The sequence below is a fragment of the Mauremys mutica genome, chromosome 4 (genome assembly GCF_020497125.1).
Source record: "Mauremys mutica isolate MM-2020 ecotype Southern chromosome 4, ASM2049712v1, whole genome shotgun sequence".
NCBI classification, from domain to species: domain Eukaryota; kingdom Metazoa; phylum Chordata; order Testudines; family Geoemydidae; genus Mauremys; species Mauremys mutica.
The window spans coordinates 151,856,926-151,884,884 of NC_059075.1; the positions used below are offsets into that span (position 1 = coordinate 151,856,926).

Sequence of the window (27,959 nt, forward strand, 5' to 3'; positions counted from 1 at the left end):
AGTCAGAGGTTTCTCTGAGTGGTAAGGATGGATGTACTCTGAAACATCTTGTGGCTGGGGAAGGGAGGCCAGAATAGGGGTTCTGGTATGTAACCCAAGGACCCCATTGTGGCCATTGCATGGGTAAGGTGGTAATGGGTGCAGGGATGCGCTGACACCTAGAGTGGAGCACCCACAGAGACACCACTCGAAGAAGAACTAGACCATTCCTAACAGGTGTTTGTCTAACCTGCTCTTAAAAATCTCCAATGATGGAGATTCCACAACCTCCCTAGACAATTTATTCCAATGCCCAACCACCCTGACAGTTAGGAAGTTTTTCCTAATGTCCAACCTAAACCTTTCTTGCTATAATTTAAGTCCATTTCTTTTTGTCCTATCCTCAAAGGTTAAGAACAACAATTCTTCTCCCTCCTCCTTGTAACAACCTTTTATGTACTTGAAAATTGTTATGTCTCCTCTCTGTTGTATCTTTTCCAGACTAAACAAACCCAGTTCTTTCAATCTTCCCTCATAGGTCATGTTTTCCAGATCTTTAATCACTTTTGTTGTTCTTTGAGTCAACAATTGTCTCCAATTTGTGCACATTTTTCCTGAAATGTGATGCCCAGAATGCACACAATACTCCAGTTGAGGCCTAATCAGTGCTGAGTAGAGCAGAAGAATTACTTCATGTCTTGCTTACAACACTCCTGCTGATACATCCCAGAATGATGTTCACTTTTTTTGCAAGAATGTCAAACTGTTGACTCTCATTTAGCTGGTGATCCACTATAACCCCAGATCCCTTTCTGCAGTACTCCTTCCTAGGCAGTCATTTTCCATTTTGTTTGTGTGCATCTGATTGTTCCTTCCTAAATGGAGTACTTTACATTTGCCCTTACTAAATTTCATCCTATTTACCTCAGGCCATTTCTCCAGTTTGTCCAGATCATTTTGAATTTTAATCCTATCCTCCAAAGCACTTGCAACCCCCTCCCAGCTTGGTATCATCCGCAGTCTTTATAAGTGTACTGTCTATGCCATCAATGAAATCACTGATGAAGATATCGAACAGAACAGAACTGATCTCTGTGGGATCCCACTCATGCTCTTCTGCACTGGGCATGTTCCAACCTGGGGCTGCAGGTGCTGAGCTGTGCTCTTCCTGCAACTGATCCTCTCCACAGCCAGGGACAATTGTGTCACCATAACTGAGAGCAGGGAGCCTGTCTCTCTTGTGCTATCAATGCCCCCTTGTGGGCATCGAGGCACCGCAGAGGACGAGGCCTTCTGACTGGAAATCAAAGGGGCAAAAGCCAGATCTGCGGGAGCGGCAGAGAGAGCAGGATGGGATAGGGAGCCTGAGGGTGGGCCACAGGGACTGGGAACAGGTAGTGGAGGAGAGGGGGATCAGATCTGGGGGGAAGTTGGAAAAGACTAGGTCTGGCTAGGCAAGGAAACTCAAACAAGTAGTTGGAGGGGGGTGGAGAGACAGGACTGGAACAGGGACAGGCTGGGAGGGACGGGGGCAGAAAGGTCTGTGACTAGAAGCCAACACTCCCCTCCAGAGCCTGGAATGTAATCCTATATTCCCAATTCTCAACATTCTTCAGCTGTCAGCAAATGGTTGAGATACCCCTGGGATAAGTGTGTGTCCCCATCCCCCTCTAGTGTCTGATCCACATAGAAGATGACAACTTACTATTGCTAACAGTTAGTCACAGAGGGGGCTGAATTAAGATTGCATAGGCACCCTTAATTCCAGCATTTCCTAACTATTGAATGCTCGACTTTGCAACCTTAACATTCTTTTAACATGTCGTTATATTAATAGCTGTGATTATGATGTTCTTTAAGGGTGTGATTATGACTCCTGGGCACTATTCACTGGGCCACTCAGCTTTAAGTTTACAATCAAGACTACCCTTATTGTTAATACTATTAATGGTGATTAAAGTCACACCGTACCTCTGAGACACAGGAAGTGCGGGAGGTGAATGGCTGCCACAGCCTCAGTTGGTTCCACTCTGATGTCAAACAAAGGGCCGGCCACCATCCATTGCTTCTCCTGCAATTCAGTCAGATGCTGCCTCCAGGAGCTGTATCCATATTGGATAGTTACTGCTGCCCTCACCTCGAACTCCAGTTCAGTTTCAGGGCAGCAGAACCAGCCTGCTTTAGGGAAATGAACCCTGCGTATCCGGGGGTGACAAGAGGAGGGGAGAGCAAGGTTAGACAACGCTAGATAGAACCAGCCCAGCTTTTGGTCTAACTTGGCAGTGATGTCACCTATTACATTTATCATGGTCTTTTTCATATTTTATATATATATGAATGAGGAGGAAGATAATAAAACTCCTTTTCCTTCTCTAGCACCTAGGGTCCAAGGACTCCAAAGTGCTTTACAGTTGTTAATAAATTAATCATTGTAAATCCCACTGGGAGATAGGTATGTAACATCTGACAGAGGGGGAAGTTGAGGAACACAGAGGAGGGGCAGTTAGTTGCTATTAAGGGCACACAGACAATCAGTGGCAGAGTCAGGGACAGAACCCAGGAGTTCTGTCCTTCTGCTCTAACACCAGTCCCCTCTATAGCTAAGCCTAGAACCCTGAAGTCCTGATTCCCAGTCCCCCTGCTCTGACCTACTAGACCCCTGTTCTCAGTCATTAATACATTTCAGAGATTCCTCGTGTAACATACAAAGGTTCTCACCCCCACCCTGGCAGTGTCTGTGGGGTACAGCCCTATGCTATGAGTTGGCAAAATGTCCTAAAGCGTTTTCTCCAATAAAATAGATGGGTCCTCTCCAGTGAAGGAGCCAGCCTGATCTACACCACACTTAGTAGTGTTTTACTCTGTTTATTGTACTGATTGTATCGACTGTATCTGTTTATATTGAGCCTGTCCTCATGGGATGCTGTGCCCTGTGTGATAGGGTTTGATCTGCGCTCCCAGATGCGGAGGGGATGAAACCAAACTCCCAGTCCCAGCTCTCACCTGTACATTTCCTGGTTCCCATCTAAGTCTGGAATAATCTCTGGTTTTATTTCTTCTGGAAGATCCTAAAACACAGGAACAGGCATTAACTGAGCCCCGTTGGGGATTCCCCACAAGATTATAGTGGACTGTCAGGACTGCTCTAGCTAAGGTTTACACCAGCTTTCTGTTTAGGCTTGAGTTTTTAGATCCACAAATCTACATGGTTACTCAGATTGCCTTGAAATTTGGTGTGCCTTGTGGGAGTGATGGCTGAAGATGGTTAGTGATCCAATTGACCATAGGTTCCTAAGATACAGCCCCCTAACAATGGTTTGCCTATAGCTCATTAATTCTATCCATGTATTTCCCCCCACAGATAAGGCTCAAACCAAGGCCAGGATCGTTACACGAGGGTCTCAGTCACTTGAGAGTTACCCACAGAGTGACTGTCACCCAATAGCTCGTGTGGTAGTGCGACTGAGTGCTGGGAGTTCACAGGTGAGCAGGGCTCTGATCACTCTGACACCTATTAGTTCCCCTGGAGAAGACAGACTGGGGTAATGGAAACTAATTATCTAATTAGTTGTGATTACTAAAGAGCCAATTATCCCAATCAATTCAAGACTGATCAGAAAGGCACAGAAAGAAACGAAGGGAGGAGAGATGTCTAGCTGCCCAGTTTCACAAAGACCTCAGAGAAGGGAGAGCTCTGCTCCTCTTAGGTGGAGGGGAAGGACAGAAAGCCCAGGGGACACTGCAAACAGCATTGCTGCCTGGGACTGTCAAGATGTTGGTAGAGAGACCATAAATCAATGGAATGGTGTGGACACACAACCAGTGAAGTTGGAGCTGAAGCTGGAGTGGTTTTGTGGTGCTAGAAGCCAGGGGCATGGAATGGACCCTGCTAAAGGAAGCAAAAGTCATAACATTATCAGCAAAAGAGTTTAACTTTCATTTTAAGGGCATGCTTAATGCTCATGTGTACGTTCACTTTCCTTTGTTAAAGTGGCAGACTGAGTAATGCCTTTTATACTAGTCAGGCTTTTGACCAGGGCAGGACAGGACAGGACAGCTCCAGCTTCCTAGACTAGGGAACTAGGGGTATTTTGGCTGGAGCCTCTCTAGTGTTGGTTCATGCAGTGGCTGGCCAGAGCATTAATTAATGGAACTGGGTGTGGCCCCTGCCTGTAGCTGTTTGTGTGAGGGAAGCTTGGAGGGCTTTGCAGCTTGTCACAGTTTAAGAAGAAACACAGGCTGGTAAGAAAGAGGGCTCAGCAATACCCCAGTTCCAGGTTGCATCCCAGGGGGAAGCCCATCACACTCTCAGGGTGTATCAGCCCCTCTTCTTGCCCCCTCCCTGTAAGCAGGGATATGGAGGGTCCTGTCCCTCTGTGGGTGACAGGGTGGGGGAAAAGGGTCCAGTTGCCGGGGGAGATGAACTGGGTGGGCCTGAGGTAGGGCTGGGAAGCCTGGTTGAAATGTGTGTGTCTGGGGCGGGGGAGCAGGGGGCAAGCTCAGGCTACATTTAAAAAGGTAGCGTATGGCCCTAGAGCGAGCTGCTGCTTGTGGTATGTTCACACAGCAGTACAGGTCAGGAGCCATCAAGGAGCAACTTCTTACACGTTAATGGCTTCTACAGTGCAACTAACATCTTAATGGGATGGGAAGGGTGAGCTGGCAATAGTGGTGGGACAAGAAGTAGTGGACAATGGTTTTGCAGAGGCTTGAAAAGGAGAGGCGCCCAGTCTCTCCATTCAGGTGCTTAAAGTTACTGTAACAACCATGGAATAAAACGGCCTAGGATTGGGATGCAGACCCTGGCTGAGATTTCTCTGACTGACCCTGTTAGCAACTGCACATTGCAAACATTTCACAGCATGGCCTTTATCCCCATTCCACTATAACAGAATGTACGGTGGGAGGCAGAAGCACTGAGGAATCACAGAGCAACTGTGTGGGCTCGTGGAGAGACCCCTGGACTGAAACTATCCCTAGCTCTGCCACTGGCCCGCTGGATGACTTTGGGAAAATCATTGCATCTCTGTGCCTCAGTTTCCCATCTGTGCAATGGGGATATTGGAGTAAAGATCATGGAGATCTATTGATGAAAAGTGCTATATAAAAGCTAGGCCTTTTTTGTTATTACCTATTCCAGTAGTGTATCAACGGCAAACCTAGGCATGCTGCACAACTGTCTAAATGACCACTGACTCCTACAATATTTCTGTTTTCTAAGTAGGTAATTCACTAAAAAAAAGCCTACAATAATGCAGAGTGTAAATTGCCTGATGGTATCTCATGCTCTCCCAGAATGTTGAGTTCAGCAAAACTCAAGCCTCTGCAAAGCAGAAAATATACAGTTAAGGTAAATATATATGCAACTCTGCCATGCTGGAGCTGGCACTAGCCACTAGCAATTGTCTGCATGCACTCCAGCTGCATTCACTGTTAGGTGTAGCTGTATTGAATGATGGAGATGTTAGCTGGAGCAACTTGGTGTGACTGTGATATGAGGAGATGTGGGTCTGAGCCCCTGGTGTGTGCTCAAAGGAGAGAGGTGCATGTGTAACTTGAGGATAGATCACTGGCAGGACACGGGTCTTCTTGCCATGGGGATTGTCAGCAGTGAGGTGGGATATGAGAGTAGTCTGTGTTAAATGAAGGGTAAGTGAAAGCAGAGCAATAGATGGAATCCTATAAGGGATGTAACAGAGGGAGTGAAGGAATTGTAAAACTGAACAAGTGGGGGGTTGTTTCTGGGGAGCAGGCTCAGTGTTTGAGTGTTGAGCAGGTGCATGCAGCTCCTGTTGAATCCAGCTGTGACAGCTGGGTGGTAGGCAGCCAAACCTAGTGGTCAGAGCCACAGTCTACAGTCACAAGACAGGAGGCATGAGCCAGCTGAGTCAGCATAACAAAAGATCAGAAGCAGGAGACAAACTGGAGGTCAGAAATCATAAGCCAGATATGAAGAGTCAAGCTGGATCTGGCTGCCAGGAAATCAAGGAGTACAATGTAAACATTGCAGAGTGGAGCCCAGTCATTCAGACAGCTTTCTGTTCCTGCTGCTGGCTGAAATAGGGCCACTGGGACAGTCTGCAGTTTTGGGGCACTGCTAATAGGATCTCAGGGGCAGAGCCTCATGCTGGAGCTAAGCTTCATGGGTCCTAGGTAAGCCAACATCAGTAGGCTGTCAGATGGAGGGTTGGAGGGTGGCTGCTCCCCTGTAGATCTGGGTCTGACACGATCTTACCAAAAAGAAATTCTACCTTGACAAAGAGAGGGTGTTTGCCTCAGTGCTATATATATGATGTGCACTACCAGTAAAGGCAGAATGCAAGTATGGGCATATTGGGACAGTGTCCAAAAAAAGGTGGAGTTAAGGTTGTGGGGGCAGGTACCTTCAGGCTGTATTTTCTGGTTTTTTGAAGTTTGAGTTTTGCTGAGTTTGGCATGCTGAAAGGGAACGAAATACCTCTGTGAAACCTTGATTCTGTGTTCAGGTAGGGTTTTTTGTCAATGAATAGCTCTGGCGAGGACAGAACCTGGGCAGCTGTGGGCAAGTGCTCAGCCGGGGGCTCTTTCTTTGGCCTGGGACCCTGGCAGTGTGGCTGGCAGAGGGAACCAGTGATCAGCTGGGGCATTTCCCAGGTGACCAAGATGCCCCAGGTCTGAATAGGCAGGGAGAAGATTCTCAGGGGTAGAGTTGAGAGAGACAAATTTCAAGGGAGACCAACAGAGAAACAGGGTGGGGGATGGGGAGAGAAAGAGAGACAAGCCCCACCTCCTCCTCTCTGGCACACCAGTTACATTTGTGCTGTCCCCTGAGGAAGGCAGTGAGACTCTGACGCCGGCTGGTCTCACCTGTGGCAGAGAGGGGGATACATGTCCTTTCATGTGTCACATTCTTGCAGCACCAAACAAGCCCCATCCCCAACTTCATCCCTGAATCAGAGTGATGGGACCTGGGTGTTTCCATTGACAAACTGCCCTGCACAGGGGTCTGTTCTGTGTGTCTGCCCAACTCCAAAGCTTCTGCTATGTAGGGAACACTGGGCTCATGAGGCCTGTGGGAAGAGCTCTGCACTGGGGGAGAGGCTGGGGTGGGGCAGATTCTAACAATTTTGAATTTTAATGAAGAAGCTGGAGGAAAATTCAGCGATTTTTGCAATTTTATTTTCCTGTTTTTTGACCGTCTGAATTCAAAATGACTGAAGCAAAAAGGTTAAATCTGACTTGTATTGTAGATCTCACTGAGATCCAGACATCAATCCCAGTTTGAAAAAAAAAACAAAACACTGGCTTCCTTTATCAAGGACTATGAGACCTAATGAGGAAAATGCTATATTGCTCTCTCTCTCATCCACAGGACATTCAGGTCAGGAAGGGGGATCATGGTGGAAGGAGGTGGGTTGGGGGAGTGATGGGAGGGGGAGCCCAGACAGATCCTGCAGGCACTGGAGATTAAACCTGATGCAGGAGACGGGGGCAGTGGCAGTGTCTGATCAGGGGATGGTCAGAGCTAGAGGCCAAGGGGACCATTTGGTTGCTCTCTGCTCCACCATGAGTGAGGCCCGTCAAACCACCCCCTCCCCACCTCACAATCAGTTTCAACCTCACTTACCTGCAGCTCCTGCCACAGAACCAATGGAGGGTAGGAGAGTCTGTTGACAGATGATCCCTGGGGAGGGATGAATTATTAACATACTGTCATCTTTCCCCAGCCCTTTCCATGTCAATTGCTTTCAAGGAATATACAGGCAGCCAACTCTGGGGTGGGACACAGCAGCTGGCTAATAGCTGTACAAATAGGAGCTTGGGACAAGAAGTGAAAGCACAGCATGAATCAACAGGACTTTGAGGCCACCCACTTGTATAGCATTGTGATTGTTGGGAAGAAAGAGCAAATAGGGGCCCCACTGGTCCTGTGAGAACAGAACACCTTTGGCTGCAATGGGCCAGTGTGCATGTTAGATAAAGAGGAGCAGAGCTATATTCTGCTCTACCCACCTCCTGCCGCCTTCATCGCTGCAGCAGAACTAGAGTCGGATTCAGTCTCTTTACTGGTGAATCCTGAAAAGAAAAATAGAAACTGACAAAATTCCAAACAATCTGAGCCAGATTCTGATCTCTGTGACCCTGGTGTAAAGCTAGAGTGACCCCACTGATGACAATGGAGTCAGGGCTAGATTCTGATCTCAGGTACAGTGATACAATTCCGGAGTGACTCCAAAAGGGACTAACCCCAGGGTCACTGAGATCAGAACCTGGTCCTAATTCTGTTGACCTTAGTGGGGTCACTCAGGATATCCTCAAATCACCTTAGCTCTGCGCTCATACAGGAGGAGGTGAATAGGTTGAAAACTGGTATTTTAAGAAGTCAGAGGTAGTGAAATCCAGGACACTGCCCATGTCTAATCCAGGCTGAGGAAAATGGATCCAGTCCCAGCACCATGTGGCACCTTCCTTAGGGAAACGTCCAGAAGGACTTTAGAATATTAGCCCAAGCCCCTGAAGCAACAGTGTTGTGACACCCAGGCCTGGAACTGTTTTTGTCCAATCCTGCAGTGAATTTCCACTGGGGCATGTTCCAACCACCTGGGCAATTGTGCTCACTCACCTGATGCTGATGTCAGTTCTTCAATGGAAATTTGATCATGAGGAACTTCCTGATTTTAGTGCTCCACCGGACAGTGGGTGGTGTGCAGGTCCTGGCTCCACCTCCTCCTCACCTCTTAAAAGCCCTGACAGGGTGAATTTTCCCCCAGGATCACACTGAGAGCAGCCCCTCTGCTCCCTGGAGTGCTGGGGCTGTACCCGTCCCCAGTCCTTGCACAAGGCACACAAGGGACAAGGGTCCTGTGTGTCCAGCCCCCCCTCCATTTCCTCCCTCCCCCCAAACACACACACAACCAGCAGGGAAGGGACACAATCTAGTTCTTCATAACAAAACATCCCTCTGGTGCCTTTCACCCAGAGCAATCCCCAAGCACTTTCCAAGCTGTACAGACGAGATCACCTGCCCTACACTGAAATGCAGCTGCCTCTGGGGTGGTGCATGAAACACATTTACCATCCCTGCACAAATTTAAAGCAAGAAATGAAGGCAGCAGTTTTTGGCAGTTGGCACTAGGGCGGGACTCTGGATTGCATCACTCGCTGGATCAGAAGGGCACAGAGCAGTGGTGTTCAACATACTGCCTGCAAGCTGGATTTCACCCCCAGATCCCTTCCTTCTGGCCCACTGCTCCCTCTGACATCTGTGCAGGGACCCAGTGCACAGATGAAGCAGGCACAACGGTGTCAGAACCAGATTAGGAGGAGCTGAGGGTGGAGCTCGGACCTGATCTCCTGTTGCTGTGCCATAAGCTGTGCCAACAGCCAGGGGCTCAGCAGAGTGGCTGTTTCCCCTATGGACCCCCCGCAGGTCTGGGGATGTGGCTCTCTCTCTGCCCCACCCCCTTCTACTTAACCTGACACAGGGCAGCTCTGCAGATCTATGCTGTCATCAGTTTCATCCTGCCCCCCATCACTAAAGCATCTGGGCACCTTCCACCTAATACCAATAGCAGCAGAGAAGGGGTCACTGGAATTCATGGAGTCTCGGGATCTTTTCAGAGTCACTAGTTTGGTCATTGAAGAGTTAAAGCTGCTGGGCTATTTATACCCCACCTGCAGCTCCTGCCCTGGCACCACGCAGCTGCTTAAAAAACAGCATCCAGCCCCAGCAAGCGGGGTTAAAGCCCAGAGCAGAGATAATTATCGGGTTGCCAACGCTCCCGGACCAGATGCTATTGCTGCAAAATCACATCTGGTCCGGGGGACTTGGCAACCCCAGCTAGTGACCCTGGTGGGAGGGGCTTGGGGTGCAGCCCCCTGGGGGTGCAGCGGGAAGTTATTTTCCCCTGTTTGATTTTACCCTCTGGCTCTTCAGTGAGGCTTTCGCTTGTTGCCTTCAGCGCTAGGTACGGCTGGTCCTGGTGCGGGAAGAAATCTGGGCGCTTGTCGAGACCTTCGGAGTAGAAAATCAGACCGTACATGCCGATGAAGCATATGCAGGATTCTGTCAACTGAAGAGGTGCGTCGAATCAGCTGCTCCCGGTGCCGAGGGACATAAAAACACCCCAGTGAAACATGGAGTTTGGTTGCAAGGCTCCTTCAGCTTCTACCTAGGGCTGTTTAGCCAGAGCCCTGAGCCGCGGGTGGGGCAAAGCTGCCCTGCCCCGGGGGGGGGTCCCAGACAGTCTGTGCTTCGACTCACCCGCCCTTCCCGACGAGCAAGAGGATGTGCTGACCCCACTGTCCATGTGCATGGTGCAGCCTCCTCCCCTGCACAGCCCCACAGTGTGGTTCACTAAGGGTTAATCCCACGGGGTGATTTATAACTCACATGTAGCTCCGGGGCTGGTGCTGGTGGACGGCATCTGAGCCGGGGTACTTGCACCTGCAAGAGAGAGCAAGTGAGAGAGAGAGAGAGAGCACGCAAGGACTGACTCACTGGAACAGAAGAGATCTCGGAGCCAAGGGGTCAAATTGGGGGATGATCTTCCTCCTGTCTGGGGCCACCCCAAGCCCTGGGACCTTGCTGGCCTCCTCTGCTAGCCAATGGGAGCCCCTCAATCCAGCTCCCACATTTGGGTTAGACGAACACCTGTCAGGGATGGTCCAGTTATGATTTTTCCTGCCTTGAGTACAGGGGACTGCACTAGATGATATACTGAGGTCCCTTCCAGTCCTACATTTCTGTGATTCCCTACCCCTGGGTGGGCCCTGCCCCTCCCTCTGGGACCAAGGGTCCCTTCTCTCCCCTCACCTGCTTCTTCAGCAGGAGGAATCCAGACCTTGTTAGAGAAACAAGCAAGGATGGGGAGAAATGCTGCTCATCCAGCAAAGATGGTAGGAGCTCAAAGGTGGAGAGCAGGGAGAGGTACATGCAACCCCACCACCACCTATTCTAGACACCACCCACCACTGCCTGATTTAACTCTCACCCCTGCCCTCTTTGGTAAAAAAGATTTGATCTGAGGTTTTGGCTTGGGTCAAACTCCACCCCCTCCCATATTCTGGAGGGGTTAGAATCTGATGGCGGGTTATAAATTCCCCAACCTACATAATAAACTAAAGCAACCCCCAGGGGCCTGATTCTCCCACGAGGGGGTGTGTAGTTCCCATGGTCAGGAATGGGAGCTGCCTGCAGAACTGAGGTAACAAATACCTCAAACCTACGTAACAAGCTGAAGTACCCGGGGTCCTGATCCACCATGGACGAGTGAATGTGTAGTTCCCATGGATGGGAACGGGAGCTGCCTGCAGAACTGAGCCCCAGCCTATCGGGCAACGTACAGCCCAGCTCTACACTGTGCAACCAGAGCCGGCTCTGTCTGGAATGGACCCGACAGCACCAAATACTGAAATAATCTCAGCCCAGGGGCAAACGCTCCCATTATAGGGTTGTGGGGGTGGGGTAATAATCCATGCCCAGCTCTGATGCTGCAATTCTGGGCAAGGGATAAAAAGCCAGAGAGGTGATCTAGTGTCGCCCTCAGGATGGGATCAGGGTTCATGATGGGGAACATGGGGAGGTGATTTCCCTGATGTCGTCATTTATTTACCCTTTAGCTTTTCAACCAGGCCTCTGTTTGTTTTCTTCAGCAAACAGAGCCGGTCCTTCTGCCGTTTGCCCCAGCTCGGCACCAGCTTGTAAAGCTTCCGCATCTTCTCCTGGCTGGTTTTCTCAGGTCCGATCATCTGATATTGTTCATCGTTCAGTATGTGCGGCCGATTCCGGAGTCGTCCACCCCTGCCAGTACGTCGCTTTGATGCTTTTTGAAGCCAATTGAGAGAATGTTGCTCTGAGATGTCATTGAAAATAAATCCTGAACTAATGTTTTTAGGGATCATGTGTTACCTGGCACAGGGCAATGGGTGGGGTGGTCACATTCGCCCTCCTCACTTATCCATCCACCCACCCCCGCAACTCTGTCTCCTCTCTGGCTGGGGAGGAAACAATGAAAAGTATTTTCCCCATAAAGCTTCCTCCTCTTGTAGTGAATCCCCACTTAGTGCTCACCTGGACTAAACCATTGTCCGTTCCCCTCCCACCACTGCTGGTGCTGGCTCTTGGGATTCAGCAGGCAGCACAGATCCTGCAGGGGAGGGGGCTGCCCAGGAACTGTAGTGCTGCCTCCTCCTGGTGGGTGAGCACAAAGCAGGAAGGAGATCCAGTGCGCCCCCTCCCCCCACACACACACAAAATCAGGCAGACATGCACACATTTAAAGGGTACTTTGAGGAATGAGGGAAGTCTCCAGTGGTTACTTGTTGCTCTGTGTACCCCAAACCATCTGTCAGTCCAAATATGACTCCTCTGGTTCCTGGTGCTTCCCCACCCTCACCTTTTTTTGGTCGTTTTTGGTGCTGTTTGGCCACAGCCCTGAGCAGGGCTTGGGGTAAAACTGTCTTGGCCCAAGGGGGAGTTCCAAGATGGATCGTGCCTCGAGGAGTCACCATCACTTCCCCAGCTCCTCAGCGCACAGAGGGACAGGCTGGGCACATTGTCTGTGTTGGGAGTGAGGTGTGTGTAGTATTTGGCTGAGGAAGGGCAGTAGGAATGTGGGGGGATCAAGGAAGTGGTGGGTAGGTATATGGTGGGGTGTCTGTGTTGGGAGTGAGGTGTGTGTAGTATTTGGCTGAGGAAGGGCAGTAGGAATGTGGGGGGATCAAGGAAGTGGTGGGTAGGTATATGGTGGGGTGGAGGGGTGTGGATAGAGGGGGCAGTGGAGACAGAGGAGGGAGAGGTCTAAGTTAGGAGAGAGAGTTTGAGATGGATGGGAACAAAGGGCTGGGAATGAGGTAGTGATCACTGGGGAGGGAGAATCTGAAATAGTGCCGAGATACTAGGTGACTTTTGCTCTGTGAATATCTGAGAGGGACAGAAAAGATACGTAAGGAGGGAGAGATCACAGCAAAGGGAAAGACAGAATAAGGGGAAAGAAGGCAGACAGGCAGAAAGAGGGAAGATATGGTTACTAACCTTGTTGTAACTGTTGTTCTTGGACATATGTTGCCCAAGTCCTTCCACTGCAGGTTTATGTGCATCTAGCACACAGCTCTCAAAATTTCTTCCCTCGGGGGTACCCATCAGGATAGCATGAGCACCCTCTGTAGTCTCACACCACTATGTGCAGGTACAAAGGGTGGAGTTGCCCCCAACCTCCCTCAGTTACTTCTTTCTGGATAGATTCCTGTAGAGAGGGGACGGAGGGCAGGTCGTGGAATGGCCACGGGCAACACATCTCGAAGATCAACAGGTACAAGTCGGTTAATAACCATTTCTTCCTCCTCGAGTGACAGTACATATCCATTCCTCTGTTGGTGACTCGCAAGCAGTTCAAACTGGATATGAGCTTGGAGTCTACTTCAACAGGGATTGGAGAATCACATGACCAAATCTGGCATCGTCCATGGACTGCTGAGAGATGTCATAGTGAGAAACCAACGTATGGACTTATAACCAAGCTGCCACCTTACAGATGTCCAAGATAGGCATCTGAGTGAGAAAGGCCGCAGCATCTGCATGAGACCTGGTTGCTTGAGCTAATACCCTACTCAGGGGAGTCATATTAGCCAAGTGGTAGCATGAAAAAATGCTAGCTGAAATCAAAGAAAAGATTCATTGGGAAGACATTGGACTGCCCTTCAATGTGCCTTCAACCGCAATGAGCAGTTGCAAGGTTGATCTAAATACCTTAGTTAGATCAAGGTAAAACCCCAAAGCTCTTCCAATATCCATATATTTCTCATCTTTAAGTTTATGAGGCTTTAGAAAGAAAGCAGGTAAGTAAACTGCTTGATTAATATGAAAATTGGAAACTACCTTAGTAAGGAACTTTGGGTGAGGGTGAAGGTAAACTTTGTCTGTATAGAAAACCATGTAGGGAGGTTCAGATATCAGAGCCCATAATTCCCCAACTCTCCTGGCTGAAATAATCACTATCAAACAGGCCACTTTCATTCAAAGGTTTAGCAGCAAACAGGACAGCAGCGGCTCAAAGAGGGATCCATCACATTTGCTAGTACAATGTTCAAGCCCCATGGGAGAATTGTGTCCTTTACCTGTGGATATGACCTGTCCAGACCTGTTCAAAACCTGATAGACATTGGGTTGGAAAAAGTAGGAGGATTGTACCCACAGCAGGGTGGAAAGCCAAGATAGCTGTTAGATGAACCCTGATGGAACTAACAGCCAAGCTTGTTGTTTCAGGAACCAGATGGAGAATATGTTCCATTTTGCCAGGTAAGCTCTCCTAGTGGAAGCCTTTCTACTATTTAGAAACACGTCCGGTACCTCTTTCAAGTAACATCTTTCCAAAGGCATCAAGTATGAAGCATCCAGGCTGTCAGGTGAATTCAGCCAGTCAAAAAAATGGAGAATAAAATTGCAAAAATGGTTCAATTTTCCTCCAGCTTCTTCATTAAAATTCCAAATTCTTAGAATCTGACACATTTCAACCAGCCTTATAGTGATCTCTCTCTCATTGGCACCTGTAGGTGCTTTCACAATTCTAATAGTAATAACTTGGTTAAAAAAAATTAAAAAGTTGAAAAAAGGTGTTTTTTTCTTGACATTTTTGCTAGTCCATGACTTTAAAAAAAAACAAACATTTCCCACAATTTCTCTCATTAAAATAGGGAGTAAATTTTGAAATTAAAATGTTGAAATCTGAAAAATACTGACCAAGTCCTAGTTTGAGACTTGCCTACACAAACACTTAGTTCACAGCAAGCTGGGTTTAAATCTACCCAACACTTAGCATCATTCTGGACCCTGCTGCTGCACACTAGGGAACAGCTGCCTCTGGGGTGGTGCATGAAACACATTTACCATCACTGCACAAATTTAAAGCAAGAAACGTAGGCAGCAGTTTTTGGCAGTTGGGCACTAGGGCGGGACTCGGGATTGCATCACTCGCTGGATCAGAAGGGCACAGAGCAGTGGTGTTCAACATACAGCCTGCAAGCTGGATTTCACCCCCAGATCCCTTTCTTCTGGCCCACTGCTCCCTCTGACATCTGTGCAGGGACCCAGTCCACAGATGAAGCAGGCCCAAGGGTGTCAGAACCAGAGTAGGAGGAGCTGAGGGTGGAGCTCGGACCTGATCTCCTGTTGCTGTGCCATCAGCTGTGCCAACAGCCAGGGGCTCAGCAGAGTGGCTGTTTCCTCTATGGACCCCCCCACCCCCCGCTAGGTCTGGGGAAGCGGCTTTCTCTCTGCCCCACCCCCTTCTACTTAACCTGACACAAGGCAGCTCTGCAGATCTATGCTGTCATCAGTTTCATCCTGCCCCCCATCACTAAAGCATCTGGGCACCTTCCACCTAATACCAATAGCAGCAGAGAAGGGGTCACTGGAATTCATGGAGTCTCGAGATCTTTTCAGAGTCACTAGTTTGGTCATTGAAGAGTTAAAGCTGCTGGGCTATTTATACCCCACCTGCAACTCCTGCCCTGGCACCACCCAGCTGCTTAAAAAACAGCATCCAGCCCCAGCAAGTGGGATAAAAGCCCAGAGCATAGATAATTATCAGGTTGCCAAGGCTCCCGGACCGGACGCTATTGCTGCAAAAATCACATCTGGCCCGGGGGACTTGGCAACCCCAGCTAGTGACCCTGTCAGGAGGGGCTTGGGGTGCAGCCCCCTGGGGGTGCAGTGGGAAGTTATTTTCCCCTGTTTGATTTTACCCTCTAGCTCTTCAGTGAGGCTTTCGTTTGCTGCCTTTTGCGCCAGGAACAGACTCTTCTGTTCCAACATGTAATGGCTCCGCTTCAGCACATCTAGGATTGTGTCAACTGAAGAGGCGCGTTGAATCAGCTGCTCCCGATGCCGCTCCACAAAATGTTCCCCTGAGCCAAGGGACATCACTGAAACATGGGATTTGGTTGCAAGGCTCCTTCAGCTTCTACCTAGGGCCATTTAGCCAGAACCCTGAGCTGGGGCAAAGCTGCCCTGCCCCGGGGGAGCTCCCGGACAAGCTGTGCTTCAACTCACCCTCCCTTCCCGACAAGCAAGGGGATGTGCTGACCCCACTGTCCATGTGCATGGTGCAGCCTCCTCCCCTTCAGTGTGGTTCACTAAGGGTTAATCCTGCTGGGTGATTTATAACTCACGTGTAGCTCCAGGGCTGGTGCTGGTGGACGGCTTCTGCGCTCGGGTACCCACACCTGCAAGAGAGAGCAAGTGGGAGAGAGAGAGCACAAGGACTGACTCACTGGAACAGAAGAGATCTTAACCCCCCAGTTTGACCCCTTGGCCCTATCTTCCTCCTGTCAGGGGCCACCCCACACCCTGGGATCTTGCTGGCCTCCTCTCCTAGCCCATGGGAGCCCCTCAATCCAGCTCCCATATTTTGGTTAGACGAACACCTGTCAGGGATGGTCCAGTTATGACTTAGTCCTGCCTTGAGTACAGGGGACTGGACTAGATGATGATGAGGTCCCTTCCAGTCCTACACTTCTGTGATTCCCCACCCCTGGGTGGGCCCTGCCCCTCTCTGGGACCAAGGGTCCTTTCTCTCCCCTCACCTGCTTCTTCACCAGGAGGACTCCAGACCTTGTTAGAGAAACGAGCAGGGATGGGGGAGAAATGTTGCTCATCCAGCAAATATGGTAGGAGCTCAAGGATGGAGAGCAGGGGGAGGTACATGCAACCCCACCACTCACTCTAGACACCACCTACCACTACCTGATTTATTTCACACCCTCACCCTCTTTGGTAAAAAAAGATTAGATCTGAGGTTTTGGCCTGGATCAAACTCCATCCTGCCTCCCAGATTCTGGAGGGGCTAGAATCAGGCTATGCGGCTGTCTAGCACTCACCCCCTACCCATCCCTTCCTACGCTATACCCCCCTGCACAACCAGCCGACACACACACATATGCAGAATACCCCTGCACAACCCTCTCACACAGAATATACCTTCTCAGTTTTTTCCTGCCTTAGGTATGAGCAATAGGGGAGGGGAGGAAGCAGGCAGACAGGAGCAAGCGGGGGCTGGGCTTGGGGGAAGAGGTGGAGCAGTGGTAGGAAGAGGCAAAGCAGGGGCATGGATGTGGGAGGGGGACGGCAGGAACGAATGGGTCCACTGGAGCGAGGGAGTGAGAAAAGGTGAGGAAGGGAGGAGGGATGTAACAGCAAAGGAAAAGGAGTGGGGGGGGGCAAGACAGAGTGACCCCATCCCCCCTGGGGACACGGCTGGGATGGGGTGGAGCAAACAGCCAATCTGAGAGAATAAGGTCAGCAGTGATTGCACAGAGGATTGTAACTGGCAGGTGAGGGAGAGGCAAGCAGCCAATCACAGGAGAGGAAAAACCATCCAGGGTTTGAATTGTAGCAGGCAGATTCTGCTGACATCTGGGCACTGGGGAGAGCTGGCCTAGGGATGGGGAAAATTGCTGGGGACATATGGGGGTCGGACATTTCTGTCTACAGAGTGGGGCCCTGTCCAGCCACTTCCTCGGTGGGAGGGGGAATTCGCGCCTTAGATGGGGATGCCCAGAGCCCACATAGCTGGGGGGGACTGGATGCCCTAGGACTGAGGCTGACCTTGGGGGAGCATGGTCTGTCCCAGTGCCCCTCACAGGCTCTCCCCAGCAGTTCATCAGAGCCATTGGTTAAGCTCAGACAAAGTCCCTTCCAGTCTTCAAGACCTGGCTAAAGAGACAGGAGCTCACTGCCATGGGGGCAACGATGCTGCTGCCCCTGCGCGGCCCTAGTAAGCTGGGCCTATGCAGAGATGGAGAGAGGAGGGGATGGGGCATTGCAATCTCTGGTGTGGTGTCCAGCCCACCAGCTGCCTGGTGCTTTGGCTGCCCTCACCCAGGTGCATAGTGTGAGCCTTGGAGGCGCGATACACGGGGCCCTGGTTCCTCATGGAGCCCAGAGAGCACAAGTGAGAGAGAGCCATTGCCCAGAGACCCCACATGAGCTGGATCCCCTCATTGCCCAGTGAGAGTGACAGCTGCTGAGCTCTGCATGGGGCAGTGGGGAAAATGCATCCTGCCCCCTTTGTCATGGATTCACCCATGGACACAGTTAACAGATACACAGCCCTGGGGAGCTAGGATGAGAACTGGATCAGATCAATGGGCCATCTAACCTGGGATCCCACCTGCTGCCTGCCACCCCAGATCAGATTCATGGGCCCATCTAGCCCAGTATCTGTTGTTCTCTGCCACCCATCCACCCACAGAATTGCTTTTTAACCTAGTGCTGAAATGCAGCCACTTCTGGGATGGGACGTGGCAGCTGCCTAACAGCCACGCAGCGACACTCCACAAAAACAAATCTGGAACAGGAAGTGAAAGTGAATCATGAATCCACTGCTGTGGAACTGCAGTTGGGAATAAAGAGCAAATACAGTGGCCCATTGGTACGGTGAGGGAAGAAGGACCTTTGGCTGCTATGGGCGAATACACATGTTAACGGGCTTGTCCAGATGGCCAGTTAGTGTGTGGCAAACCGGTGTAAACCTACAGCACACTAGCCTGCAACTCTCTAACATAGAGGTTCCCAAACTTTATGATGAACCCCCTTCTGGAGAGTCAAGTCACATGTATGCCCCCCTTTTTCTAAGGGGACAGAGGTGCCCTGTACCCACGAGGAGTGTCTGGTACCTGCCAGGGGCAGGTACTCACCATGTGGCAGTCGAGGAAGCCTCCTGCTCCCTGCAGTGGTTAGGGTGGTCTTGGGTGCCTGGACTCAGCTCCCTGCCTGTCCCCCACCCACCACTGTGTTCAACAGGGCTGAGCTGAAAGGCCAGGGTCAGGGGGGAGCAGACAGCTGCACCCACTGAGCACTGGCTCCCTGTGGAACAGAGTTCGCTGCTGTCCCCGGCCCTTGAGCGCAGCCCCATCTGCTTGCTCTGCACAGGCTCTTTCCAGCAGAGCTCAGGGCTCTGTGCCCTGGAGCTGTGGTGAAGGGCTTGGGGTGAGGGAAGGGGCTCTGGTGGCAGGACAGTAACTAGACCTGTGGTGCCACTCTCCACTTGAAGAGTCCCTGGTGGCCTCCCCAGTAGAGAAGGGTAACTGCAGCTGCTATGGCAGGGTCAGTGCCTGCTCCTCCCGTGTTGGGTTCTCAGGGTGGCCAGTGCTGGACGGGGAGGCTGCCGGGAGCAGAAATCGGTGCCGTCATGGTGGATTTTGACACTAACCCACAGGCTCGGTGGCCTTCTGAGGTGAGTCAGTGTGGGACTAGCATTAGCCACCTGGAATTGCCACTCATGCCCCAAATGTTCCTTCACACCCTCCCAAGGGGGGTGGAGAGAATGTGCCCCACAGTTTGAAAACTGTGCCCTGAGCAAAGAGATTATAGTTATCTACCTGCAAACTCATCAACAAGGGCTCTGTTTGTTATCCACAGCACTCGGTAGAGCCGGTCCTTGTGCTCCCTCCCCCAGCTCGGCACCAGCTTGTACAGCTTCTGCATTTTCTCCACATTGGATCTCCTGGTGCTGATGCTCTGGTATTGTTCAGGGGTTAGCGTGTGCCCCCGAAGTAGCTTCAGGACTCTGTCCACTTCTGGGACTCTCTGGATCAGCTTCTCTCGGTGCCGGTCAACAAAGTGTCCCCCTGGAGAGACACATTTCATTAAAATAAATGGCAATTGCTGATTTTAGTGCTCCACAGAATAGTGGGGGGCATGCAGGGCCATGGCTCTACCTCCTTCCTGCCCCTGAAAACCTCTCCCAGGGTGAATTGTCCCCCAGGGTCACATGGAGAGCAATTCACCACCCTTGGGTGGGCCCTGCCCCTCTCTCTGGGATCAGGAGTTCCTTCTCTCCCCTCACCTGCTTCGTCACCACAAGGAATCCAGACCCTGAAAGAGACATGAGCAGCGATGGGGGGAAATGTCACTTATCCAACAAAGAAGGTAGGTGGTCCCAGGTAAAGAGGAAGGGGAAGGTAAATACAACCCCACCATTTACTCTAGTTCCACCCCACACTGCCTGATTTAATTCACACCCCTGCCCTCTTTGGTTAAAGAGATTGGACCTGGGGTTTTGGTCTGGGCCAAACTTCACCCCCTCCCATATTCTGGAGGGGTTAGAATCTGACAATGTTACAAATACCCCAACCTACATAACAAGCCAAAGCAAGCCCCAGGGACCCAATCCCCCAGTTAGGAGTGGGTGTGTAGCTCCTATGGATGGGAAGGTGAGCGGAACTGAGACCCAGCCAATAGGGCAATGTGCAGCCCAGCTCTGCACTCTGCAACCAGAGCCGGCTCTGTCTGAATGGACCCGACAGCACCAAGTAATCTCAGCCCAAGGAGCAAACGCTCCCACAGGCTCACTGCACATTATAGTGTCGTGGGGGTGGCGTAACAATCCGTGCCCAGCTCTGATGCTGCAGTGCTGGGCGAGGGATAAACAGCCAGAGAGGTGATCTAGTGTCGCCCTCGGGATGGGATCAGGGTTCATGATGGGGAGCATGGGGAGGTGATTTCCCTGATGTCATTTATTTACCCTCCAGCTCTTCAACCAGGTCTCTGTTTGTTTCCTTCAGTGCCTGGTAGAGCTGGTCCTTCTGCCATTCGTCCCAGCCCGGCACCAGCTCGTACAGCTTCTGCATCTTCTCCTGGCTGGTTTTCTCAGCTCTGATTGTCTGGTACTGCTCATCGTTCAGTGTGCATTCCACATACATGAAACCTCCTCTTGCGAAGTGATGCTGCTGCAGCTGCCGCTCGAAATAAGATTTCTCTGAGGAGTCATTAAAAATAAATCCTGAACTAATGATTTTAGGGAATGTGTTTTGTGGCACAGGGCAATGGATGGGGTAGTCACGTGCTCCCAACTGATCACGCCTTCCCCCTAACTCTGCCTCCTCTGTGGCTGGGGAGGAAACAATTAAAAGAATTTTTCCTCTAAAGCGTCCTCCTCCTGTTGTGAATCCCCACTTAATGCTCACCTGGATCAAACCATTGTCTGTTCCCCTCCCCCCACTGCTGGTCCTGGCTCTTGGGATGTTGCAGGCACCAGATCCTGCAGGGGAGGAGGAAGACCAGAGGCTGCAGCGCTACCTCCTCCTGGTGGCTGGGCACAAAGCAGAGAGGAGACACATATACACACAAACACACAGAATTAGGCAGCCATGCACACTTTTAAGGGGGTTGTGATGCAGTAGGGAGCGGGACGGATTGACCTGGGAATGTCTGCATGGGGGATGGGAGAGCAAGGGATGACTAATTGAGTGACGTTACCTGAGCCAGGAAGGGGGTGGGGCGAGGCGACACCTTTGCCCTGGAAACAGGACAAAGGGAGAGGGGGAGAGAGCCTGCTGGAGAGGTTTTGGTTTCAGTTTTGGGCTGGCTATGAAGACACAGGGAACCCCAAGTCTGGGGTCTAAGATCCTTGCACCCCACGGAAAGAGACAGACTGGGGGCCAGTCTCCCTGGCTCATTCCTTACCATATTCCAGTGTATCAATGAGTATCTTGAGTCTCTCTGCTAGGGCTTCCTGGTCGATGGCTCTCAGCACCTCCACAGCCACCTCCGCCCCATCGTCCGTCCCATAGAAGAGGAGGAGCAGGTCCGCGAGGGCTAGGAGATCCGCATTTCTTAGGCTCCCAGAGGGGAGATGTTGGTATCCCTCCTTAGGCTGGATTTCACTCAGTTTGTCCTTGAATCTCTGCAGCTCCCTTTCTCCCAGCTCTTCCAGGGTCTCCAGCAGTTCACTCTCGGCCCACTCCATGCTGCCAGCACCACTTGAGACGGTTCATCAAGGAGACAGGAACTGCCCAGACAGAGAAGGGCTGTTGCATCAGCTTCCCTTCCTGGAGAATTTGCTGGAGTGGTCTGAGCACGCCCAGCAACAGCTGCAAACGGTAGGAATTTGCTACTTAAGGTGCGGTCGGCACGCACAGGAGCTGAGCAGGCTCAGTAATATCTGCTAACACCACTGCCCTTCACCCTCCCCATCACCTGGCATGAGACTCTCTGCAGCCTGCGTTTTACAGGGGTTAAAGATTGGCAAAGGGAGCTAATCGGAGGCGGGTGGCCAGGGTCTGAGCAGGGGGTGGGAATTCACTGGGGGGGGGGGAAGGGAGTGTCAAGCTGGAGCCTGGGTTAGGATAGGGGCTGAAGGGTAAACTCAGGGATGGGGGCGGGGGGGAAGGAGCCAGGGTTAAGCCCAGGGGTGAGGCGCTGCAGAGGGTGACAGAGGGCAAAACCCTGGCACAGGCAGGGGCAGAGGGGGTAACAGTTACCCCGGTGGACTGAGACACAAGTGTTTGCAAAAATGGGAGGGGGGGGGCAGAGGAGCTTTTTGTTTCCCCTCAGACAGTACCTCTCAGCATGGGCTTCCCAGGGCTCCGTTCTTAAAGGCACAAATAAGAGGCATAACACATCTCCTGAAGGAATGAATACAGCAATAATAACCTGTGTCAATTTGCTGCAAACTTTTCTTTGGAAGGTTCTTTTTCTCGTGTAATAAAGACACATAACACAAGGGAATCTTCAGCACGTACATGATGGTCCTGATCCTCCAACACGGGGATTATTTGAAGTGTTAAATTTATCTTCTCTGGGACCAGGATTAGGATCACAGTTTTCTTCACAGGCCTGGTCTACACTACAGGTTTATACCGAATTTAGCAGCATTAAACCGAATTAACCCTAATTGGAGTGCTACTCCCCTCGTTAGGGAGGAGTACATATATCAATATTAAGAGCCCTTTATATCAATATAAAGGGTTTCATTGTGTGGATGGGACCGGCGCCCGGCAGCGCGAGGGGCGTGGCATGCCACCCTGCTTGGGGCAGCGGAATTCGTAGAGCCGCCCCTGCATGCACACCATGAAACAAGCCCTACAACTCTTTGAATGGTATCATGACAGTCCATGGGGTGGACATCAAGGAACAGTCAAACTGACAATGGCCCTGAGCACAAGATACTATTGGCCTGGGATGACAAAAACCATCGCCAATTGGGTCTGTACTGGAATAAAACTAAATCCTGCAATATGTCATTTACATTTTAAATGCAAATTTTACATTTACATTGCAAAGAACAATAATTATACCTTTGCTGTAAAATGTACAATCCCTTCCCTTGAAGTAATATTTTCATGCAAGAATTTTAGTCATCTTATTATTCCATCTAAACTAGGTTTCATGATGTCTGCATTGCCAGAAAGTGAGAAAGGAATTAAATCTGGATACCACCTTGACAAGCATAAAAATTAATTTTGGACTTGGAGACATCTACTAAATTTCTTCAGAAATTTTTTTTAACCTTCCTTCCAGACCATCTTAAAAGATGGGTTGAAGTATTTCCACTTCTAAATAAGTCGGCATCTGTGGTGGAGGCAAATGAAATGTACAAAATTATAATGCAATTTGGATGTCCACAGCATATACTGACAGATCGTGGTCAGAATTCAATAAGGAGGTAAATACTTACTTCTAAGGTTGTTTTTGACTATGTCTTCAACCACACTTTCAGGTCACAGATAGTCGACGGTGAACATGGGCTTCATTGACCCGTGAGTTTTTCATTATGGGCATTTTTGCTGACAAGTTTCTAACTGCCACTCAACTTTGGCAAATAGCACTACTGGTCGCCCTATCACAGTTGCTATAACTTTTTATTCTTTGGTCTCTTTTTACCCACCATACCTGTCCAAGGGAAATTTTATGGTATAACTTATTTTCTTTCAGTGTAACCTGGAGATTTGCAAAAAAATTGGGAATACAATGTAGCTTCACCAGCCCATACCACCACAAACCAACGGATTGGCTGAAAATACAAACAAACCCGTCAAAAGGTAATTTTAAGGCTCAGAAAAATTAATATTAATAGTAAGGAGAATGCACTATTCTGAAAGCTGCAAATTGCTTCAAAATTTTCAAAGTTATTTTAGTACATTGCAAGTCCACTTTTCTTGCATTTCAAGAAAAAGTAATAATGTTAATGCACTAGGATGGCCTTATTCTTATGCCTTTTGGATTCCATATAATTTGTCTCAGTAAAGACAAGCCCTTTCATCTCCAATGAGATATTACCCCAGGAGCTTGCTGGAATCTACACTTCCTTTGATCAGAACCTTTTTCAGTCAAGGCAACAGGACAAGTGCATTGCTGCCTGTGCCTCCCTGCTGAGCTGATGAACTGAAATGGTCAGAGATCACACCGGCATAGAAGTATATTGAAGGCAAACCCTAAGGAAATAAGAGTTTAAATTAGCCTCCACATGTCCCGTGTCCCACTACAATGAATCCAACCCACAGGTCACTTAGGCAGAAGTATCAATGTCAGGATGCTACATTGGTAGCTCGGTAAATGAAGCTGCAAAATAAATGATGTTTAAATGACTGCACTCTATTTTTTACAATCCTCTATCAAGAAGTTAAGAGCCAAAGACTTAATGCTTCCATCCCGTGAGATGTCCCTATCTCAATGACTAGACAAGGCAGCTCTTCTGACATAACATACTGAGGTGCTACAGGAGACTTGATGCAGTGAAATATTTTTTACATACACTCCCAAGAAGAGGAGGCCATATAGAGGCCTGCCTGTCCTCAAGGACTCCCCTACCACTCTCCTGTGTGGCAGAGTCCTCATAACCCCGACAAGACTTGAAGCTTCACCTCCATCCTTCTGGTGGCCACTTAGGATAGGCGCTAGGGTGTCCCCAATCCAGGGTGTTCTCTTCACACTAGCTGCTTCCCTGACCCACTTATCACTGCATTATGTTCAAACCAAATACAATTTGTTAAACAGAAACAGTAAGAAAAATAAGAGAAAAAATGGAACAGGTCAAAGAAACAAGGGATCTCACCGTATAGGGAACACCACAAGCAGCCGTCTCCGCAACTTAAGGGAAGGTCACAGTCTGTTGCTCACACATCCCAGGCCTCCGTCCCAGGCCCTGGCTGTGCTGAGGTGTTACCATGGGTCAGACACCTGCTGTGGTGGTGGCCACACCCGCTCAGGCTCTAGGTGCCAGGATCCTTCTCCCCAGTATTGGCCCTTCTGTCAGGTTTATGTCCCCCCTCCAACTCCGGCCTTCAAAGCCCTCTCAAAGACATCTCCTTGCACTGGGCCTTCTGCCCAGGCCCCTCACTCGCTCTCCCCAGCCACTCACTGTGCTTGGCTGCAGTGTTACTTGTGGCATGGCTGGCATCCGCTATCTGAGCTCTGGGCCCACAGCTCCCTGGTGTAGCTCAGCCCTCGCTCCCCGTCAGCACAGCTGGTCTGTGCTGCTCCAGCTCCCCAGCCCTGACCCCTCTGCCTCTGGCTGCTGCTGCTCTGCCTCCAGCCCAGCTCAGGCTGCTGTTGCTCTCCCCTTAGCTCTGACCAGCTCTGGCTCAGGCAGTTCCAGCTCACACAAAGGACAGGACCCTGGGGTCCTAACACCGTCATTGGCCTGCCTGCCCTGTCAATCAGGCTGAGCTGGAACATTAGCCTTTCTCCATTGATTCTGAGACTGACGGTCCCCAGAGCTTCGATTTCTCTTCAGCCCTTGCCCTTTCTTTTGATACTGGGAGAGGGTGACCAAAAGACCGCACTAAGTTCATTAAAGGGCCCACAGCCCCCTTACGCGGGCCATCCCCCGACTGTTTCCCCGCACCTGCAAGACGCACAGGTCACCCTCTGACCATCTACCCCCTGCCTTCAGAGCGCACGGGCCATCTCCCGACCATCTCTCCCCACCTGCCTTGAGCAGGAATCAGGTACCAAGAGCAGGGCTGAAACTGGGCTGGAGCAGGAGCAGGTACAGGTGCAGATGCAGGATGGAGTTGGGGCTGAGACGGTCTGTCAAAACCACCAAGCAGCAGGAAATACTTGCAGCAAGGTAACAACACTGAGCATATATATATATATATATATATATATATATATCGCATCTTGGGGTCACCTGGATAGATGTTTGCCTGTGGATTGGCTGAGCCCTGGTTGATTGAGATGAAGCCCTCAGTTAATCAGGCTCAGGGATAAGTCATCAGGTTCAGTAGCACATATCAAGCTCAGGTTCAGAGCATGCATTATGGAAGGCAAGGTGTGAATTCACCCCACTACAGTGATACCATTGTAATGTAAGGTGTGAATTTATTCTGTTACAGTGATACTGGTGTAAGGTACAGTGAGAATTCACACTGGTATCACTATAACAAGGTAAGATCCAGTATGAATTCACTCTGTTATACCAATACTGGTGCAAGGCAAGGTGTGAGTTCACTGCTCTATAGTGATACTGGTGTAATGCCTCATGTGGACACTCTTAGGCTGTGTCTATGCTATGCAGCTTTCAGCAACATGACTGTGTCAACCCAGCCGTGTTGCTAAAAGTTGCGCAGTGTAGCCGCTGTTTATCAGCAATTTTGCCAACAAAATACTTCCACCCCCAATGAGCGGCATTTGCTTTCCTGCTGTTCACACTGGCACTTGTCATGGCAAAACTTTTGTCTTTCGGGGGGTGGGGAGGGGTGGTTTAACACTTCTGAACGACAAAACTTTTGTCATTCAATTGCCAGTGTAGACATAGCCTTAGTGCAGAATACGTCAGCCTTTTTCTGGTGCAGCTGATACCAATTTTTGTGCCAGCCAGACACAGCTCCCTCAGCGTTGGTCTGCACGCCAGTAAAAGCCCTGGGTGGGTCAGGTGACTCCGGCTTGCGAGGCAGGGGCTGCAGGGCTACAGACGTGCAGTGTAGACGTTTGGTCTCAGAGCCTGGCTCCTGCCTGAGCCCACACAGCAGGGGAGGGTCTCAGAGCCCCGACTCCAGCCCGAGCCCACGAGTCCAAGTCAGCCGAGCTGGGCTCAGCGACTCGGTGGGTTTTTAGTGCAGTGTAGACGCACCCGAAGTGTCCACTAACTCCCCGCCCCACGTATCTCACCTGGGAGCTCCGGCTCTTCAAGGGTCCCAGCACCGGGCTCCTCTCCCCTCCTACTGCTGAGGGGCCAGGACTGGGACTCCCCGGCCCCCTCCCTCAGGCTGCTCAGGGCTCCCCCCCCGTACATCTCGGCCTGAGGGGACGGGGCAGCAGCTCCCCAGGGGCAGGGACTCAGCAGGGGCAGAGGCTGCAGCGCAAACAGCCCCCCCCCTCCCCTAAGTGTCACCCTCAACTCAACCCTCCCCCGGGGTGAGTCCGTTGTGTCGGTTTAACTGTCACCTCGGGGACATTCCGAGCTCCCCTCCCCACTCGGGGCCACCTGGGCCCTCGTTAGCCTCGGGGGATGGGGGCGGGGGCTCATTTGCCTAGAGGATGCTGGAGCGGCCAATCAGGGCTGGCCTGGGGGCTGTAAAGGGCCCTGGATAATCCCCTGCACATTGGATGGGCCTTGGCCACTCCCCCTCTGGCAGCTCCTGCCCCTCAGGGCAGAGAGATCCTGGGCCAGTGGGTCTGGAAAGGCTCCTCCCCAGGCTCTGTGTCTCTCCCCCCGCAGCACCGTGGGGAGGCTGCTGGGGCAGGGAGGTGCCGGCGGGATGGAGGCACGAGGGCAGGAGGGATTGGCTCTGTGGGGGATGTTTACTCAGCGGGGGCGGGGGGTAAATTTTAGTTTATGAAGCCAGAGGTGGGGTGAGGGGGACGGTTGCTGTGGGCAGGAGAGATTCTTAGGGCTGGATTCTCCTCCTCACTGTTGTAAATCAGGAGGAATCCACTAAAATCAGCAGAGGGGATCTGTGGTTTGGGACCAGGGCAGCTTTTTTTTTCCCCCTCTTTCTTTCTTTCATGGCTTGCAAAGAAAGGGGAAATGGTTCCTTCTATTACATGATGTTTCTGGCATGAGGCAGGTTTGTGAGGAAGCCTCTAATGCAGTTGGCAGGGGAGGAGGAGGGAAAAAAATGACTTCACTTATGCAATCTATTATCTTACCACCCTGTATCCCCTTCTGCCCCTGGTGGCAGCCACCGTTGTTCACTTCTAGCAGTACTGCCAACCCCAGCTGTGTGAAAATAATGAGTCAAGCTCCAGTTTAAAACCACAGTAATACATTTGA

General features: G+C 50.7%; 2 protein-coding genes across 2 annotated transcripts in view; both read right to left on the bottom strand.

Moving 5' to 3' along the window:
* LOC123369125 (NACHT, LRR and PYD domains-containing protein 1b allele 2-like) overlaps positions 1-8,081 on the bottom strand; it is a 21,355-nt gene extending 13,274 nt beyond the window's left edge. Inside the window, exons 1-4 of the mRNA XM_045014486.1 lie at positions 7,586-8,081; positions 6,746-6,825; positions 2,983-3,047; positions 1,951-2,174 (exon numbers count right to left, since the gene is read on the bottom strand). Of these exons, the coding sequence (XP_044870421.1) occupies positions 1,951-2,174; positions 2,983-3,047; positions 6,746-6,825; positions 7,586-7,667 (451 nt within the window). The 5' untranslated portion in view covers positions 7,668-8,081. The remainder of the gene's footprint in view (positions 1-1,950; positions 2,175-2,982; positions 3,048-6,745; positions 6,826-7,585) is intronic.
* LOC123369126 lies at positions 7,964-21,946 on the bottom strand. The gene is made up of 9 exons (XM_045014487.1): positions 21,425-21,946; positions 20,484-20,717; positions 19,339-19,587; positions 16,129-16,182; positions 15,703-15,864; positions 11,574-11,783; positions 10,352-10,405; positions 9,881-9,973; positions 7,964-8,034 (listed from the first exon to the last, which is right to left on the bottom strand). Exons 1-9 carry the CDS (start codon positions 21,705-21,707, stop codon positions 7,964-7,966), a joined length of 1,410 nt encoding a protein of 469 aa, XP_044870422.1. The 5' UTR covers positions 21,708-21,946.
* Between the last annotated feature and the right edge of the window lie 6,013 nt (positions 21,947-27,959).

Coding starts and splice junctions, on each gene's coding strand:
- LOC123369126 (XM_045014487.1), bottom strand. CDS start 21,707: ATGGAGTGGGCCGAGAGTGAACTGCTGGAGACCCTGGAAGAGCTGGGA. Junction 16,183..19,338: donor CCTTGTTGATGAGTTTGCAG/GTAGATAACTAT, acceptor TCTCTCTTGCAG/GTGTGGGTACCCGAGCGCAG. Junction 8,035..9,880: donor CCTCACTGAAGAGCCAGAGG/GTAAAATCAAAC, acceptor TTTTCTTTTCAG/GATTCACCAGTAAAGAGACT.